At 35.1% G+C, this 4,781-nt stretch overlaps 1 protein-coding gene across 3 annotated transcripts in view; it reads right to left on the bottom strand.

The window, feature by feature from the left end:
* Positions 1-4,781, bottom strand: part of LOC107663692 (kelch-like protein 24) — a 21,015-nt gene that overhangs the window by 4,813 nt on the left and 11,421 nt on the right. For all 3 annotated transcript variants that reach the window (XR_001631366.1, XM_016453970.1, XM_016453972.1), the window contains exon 6: positions 929-1,117. Coding sequence is in view for 2 of the 3 variants with exons in the window: in XM_016453970.1 (XP_016309456.1) it covers positions 929-1,117 (189 nt within the window). In the remaining variant the exon portion in view is untranslated. The remainder of the gene's footprint in view (positions 1-928; positions 1,118-4,781) is intronic.

Here is a 4,781-nt window from a genome sequence, read left to right as displayed (position 1 = left end):
TTGATATTGTGTGAATATGTAATCATGTAATCAATAAAAAAGTAACTGTAGTCTGATTATGAGTATTTTAAAAAATGTAATTTAATCTAATTACAATACAAAAATCCAGATTACATGTAATCAGTTACTACCCAGCTCTGTGTGTGTGTGTGTGTGTGTGTGTGTATGTATATATATATATATATATATAGCCATAAAAAAGGTTTAATTATAAAATTACAAATATATAATAAACAAATGTGCTTAATGCATATTTCATATGTTCCTGATAAACTACACTACTCATAATACTTTCCAATATTGAAATGGTAATCAATGGTATTGTATATGACGTAATTAAGGCATTCTTCCTACCCTCTAAACATTTTTGTCCTTCCAAATTTTGCAATACTCAAAACTATGGGTGGGAGATCATTCTCCTGTGTTGCTCCCAGGTTGTGGAATTCTTTGCCTCTTCCTATTAGGAATGCCCTGTCTTTTGATTGTTTTAAGAAATTACTCAAAACATATCTCTTTAGTGAAGCTTTTAAGTTATAATCTTACAGTTGTTGTTGTCATTGTGTTGTCATTGTGATTGCTATTATGGAGTAGTGTTGTTCTTTTATTGTTGTTTTATACTGTTGTAGCGCCTTGAGTGTAAGAAAGGTGCATTACAAATCAAATGTATTATTATTGTTTATATTATAAACGTATATATTTGTAATTTTTTTTAATTCAAATTTCAAATAAAATAAAAAAAAAAACTATGTTTGTGTTATGATTTCTTTCTTTTTTTTTAAGTTTGTAATGTGATTCTAATTCTTATAACTCTTAATTGAAGAAGTTTTTTTTATTCTCTACTGATAAAATGAATAAGAAAACACTTCTAGAGGCAAGTCCACTTTGCATTCTGTAGCATTTTAAATCTTAACTTCATAACAGCCAGTACCTGTCTGCTGAATGTGTGGACCACATGCATCCAGTAATCTTCAGTGGGGTCATAACAGTAAATGGATTTGGTCAGGCCTCCAGAAACATAGATGAGATTGTTCAGTGATACGGCCGTGATGCAGCGCTTAGCGATGGGGATGTTGGCCCTTAGCAACCAGGAGTCAGACTCTGGGTCATAGCACTGAACCTGGGGGAAAACACACAATTGACTATGCAATGTCTCCTCGGGCTGTAAAGCAAATCCTGGAATCACAGACATTTATCAATCCCCCTGTCATTTTAGAAACAAGGGTGTTGATAAAAACTTCACAGACTTTTTGTGGTCTTAAAAATATAAAATTGCCTTGTGGAAATCCAAACTCACAAAATCAGTGATCATGTGTCATTTTCCTGATAAAAAGGAAACATAATCACGCAAAGACACAAAATCTCATGAGAAAAGCCTGAATGCATTTTTATCTCCCTCTCTGTCTGGAGTATGTGATACGGGATAGGATGGTATTACAGGGGCTTCACACATTTTGGAAATAGCAGACACTTGTGCAAAAGAACGCTCCAGGCACAAATGATACGGTAGACTAATAGGATAGAAACGTGACTACAATAACTGTAATAGTCAAATGACACACACAACACATGCTTTAACCAATCAGAGTTAAGACAGGTGGCATTATTGCCAAAATAACTTCTTATAAGGAAGCAGGAAATGCTCCAATGGTATCAAATTCCCTTAGTGGTATCAGTTCCCACAACAAACATTTTAAAAATACATCAATCTGTACTCAGTGGAATTATGGGTCCAAAGAAGTTTTGTTTGGGAATTAAAGGTCAGCTAATTCAGAACCAAGACACTGAATCACAGCGAAATACATAAAGGGAATCCAATGAAATATCTGTGGCTGAGTGTTTCTCTCCAAAGAGACACCTGGAGAACATATCAGAGCGGGCTGACAGATCCAGGTCAGATGGTCGTAACTGTTGATATCCATTAGGGGGCAGAGGACAGCACATTCAATGTCTCTCTGATCTATTGTTCTGTTAAGGCAAAATTAGGCCATGATGAAGAAAAACTCTGTCCAACTACAGTGTAAAAGTAAACAAGCTGCCATCATGTAATCTAACAGCTGGCACACTTAGGGTTTAAGCAATTGATGCCGTTTTGGTCACACACAAAGTCGTAGTTACCATAGTAGAGACTTTGTATACAGTACTTAAACTTTCTGTCATTTGTCAACTGAACGTATTTAAACGTAGACTGGCCCCTGGTTCAACTCAATTATACTGTACATTGAGAAGTTATTAAGCTTGAATTTAAAGCTGTGTTGTCAACTAAACTAAAACTATCTAAAATATATTAATTAATTAAAATAAAGCTGAAATAGAACAAAAAATAGATATTAGTTTAAAAACATATACTGAAATGAAATGTAGAAATGTTGCCTTGGCAGCTAACTGAAATAAAATAGGCCTAAGTTTAATTTGAAGTACTAAAATGACTAAAAATAAAACTGAAATAAAAATAAAGATAAATAAAAATAAAAAGATAAAAAAAGAAAAACTCATAAGAATGATAAAAGTACATAACAAAATCACTAAAACTAAAATAATAATAGATACTATAATATTAGTACATACAGTGGGTATAGAAAAGAATCACCCAGACTACAATAACTGTAATAGTCAAATGACACACACAACAAATGCTTTAACCAATCAGAGTTAAGACAGGTGGCATTATTGCCAAAATAACTTCTTATAAGGAAGCAGGAAATGCTCCAATGGTATCAAATTCCCTTAGTGGTATCAGTTCCCACAACAAACATTTTAAAAATACATCAATCTGTACTCAGTGGAATTATGGGTCCAAAGAAGTTTTGTTTGGGAATTAAAGGTCAGCTAATTCAGAACCACTGAATCACAGCGAAATACATAAAGGGAATCCAATGAAATATCTGTGGCTGAGTGTTTCTCTCCAAAGAGACACCTGGAGAACATATCAGAGCGGGCTGACAGATCCAGGTCAGATGGTCGTAACTGTTGATATCCATTAGGGGGCAGAGGACAGCACATTCAATGTCTCTCTGATCTATTGTTCTGTTAAGGCAAAATTAGGCCATGATGAAGAAAAACTCTGTCCAACTACAGTGTAAAAGTAAACAAGCTGCCATCATGTAATCTAACAGCTGGCACACTTAGGGTTTAAGCAATTGATGCCGTTTTGGTCACACACAAAGTCGTAGTTACCATAGTAGAGACTTTGTATACAGTACTTAAACTTTCTGTCATTTGTCAACTGAACGTATTTAAACGTAGACTGGCCCCTGGTTCAACTCAATTATACTGTACATTGAGAAGTTATTAAGCTTGAATTTAAAGCTGTGTTGTCAACTAAACTAAAACTATCTAAAAAATATTAATTAATTAAAATAAAGCTGAAATAGAACAAAAAATAGATATTAGTTTAAAAACATATACTGAAATGAAATGTAGAAATGTTGCCTTGGCAGCTAACTGAAATAAAATAGGCCTAAGTTTAATTTGAAGTACTAAAATGACTAAAAATAAAACTGAAATAAAAATAAAGATAAATAAAAATAAAAAGATAAAAAAAGAAAAACTCATAAGAATGATAAAAGTACGTAACAAAATCACTAAAACTAAAATAATAATAGATACTATAATATTAGTACATACAGTGGGTATAGAAAAGAATCACCCCCCCTTTAAAATAATCACATTTTGTTGCTTTGCAGCCTGACATGAAGACGGACACAGTTTTTGTTTTATCCAGTTGTATATACTCAGTGCAACATAACATCCAAGTGAAAGATATAACACCAACATATCAGAAAAAAAACCAGAATCACCGAGTTGGAAAAAGGATCACCCCCTCCTAAAAATGACTTTTAAACTCAATCAGGTGTAGCCAATCACCTTCTCAATGGCACACAACGCCATTTGACTTTCAATTGTGATCAGCTGTGGTCATTTTGATTAGCTCCTGTTTTATCCAGTTGTATATACTCAGTGCAACATAACATCCAAGTGAAAGATATAACACCAACATATCAGAAAAAAAACCAGAATCACCGAGTTGGAAAAAGGATCACCCCCTCCTAAAAATGACTTTTAAACTCAATCAGGTGTAGAGAGCCAGAAGGAAACTGGTCAGAGAGGCGACCAAGAGGCCTACAGCAACGCTGAAGCAGTTGCAGGAATTTATGACAAAGAGTGGTCATTGAGTGCATGTGACAATATCAGAAACGCTCCACAAATGTGGCTTGTATGGGAGGGTTGCAAGAAAAAAGGGACTCCTCAAGAAAGGCCACATGGAGTCATGACTGAGCTTTGCCAAAATGCACCTTGAAGATTCTGAGGCAGATGAGACTAAAATCGAATTATCTGGCCTCAACACCAAACAATATATCTGGCGGAATACAGCTCACCATCCAAATAACAGCATTCCTACAGTAAAGCAGGAGGTGGTAATATCCTGTTATGGGGGTGTTTCTCTGCAGCAGGGACTGGAGCACTTGTCAGGATAGAAGGGAAAATGGATGGGGCAAAACACTGTAAAATTCTTGAGGAAAATCTGCTGCCCTCTGCAAGATTGTTGTCAATGGGAAGAAAGTTTACCTTCCAACATGACAATGACTCAAAGCACACAGTGGTTGAAGTAGAAAAAGGTGAATGTCCTTGCATGGCCTAATCAGAGCCCAGACATAAACCCCACTGAAAATCTGTGGAATGACTTGAAGACTGCAGTCCACAAACAGTCACCATCAAATTTAACTAAACTTGAGCTGTTCAGCAAAGAAGAGTGGGCAAATTTTGCAAAGCCTAGATGTACA

This window comes from Sinocyclocheilus anshuiensis, unplaced genomic scaffold (genome assembly GCF_001515605.1).
Source record: "Sinocyclocheilus anshuiensis isolate Anshui unplaced genomic scaffold, SAMN03320099.WGS_v1.1 scaffold928, whole genome shotgun sequence".
Classification (NCBI taxonomy): Eukaryota; Metazoa; Chordata; class Actinopteri; order Cypriniformes; family Cyprinidae; genus Sinocyclocheilus; species Sinocyclocheilus anshuiensis.
Note: the sequence above shows the minus strand (reverse complement) of the source record. Positions and strands in the feature narration are given on the sequence as shown.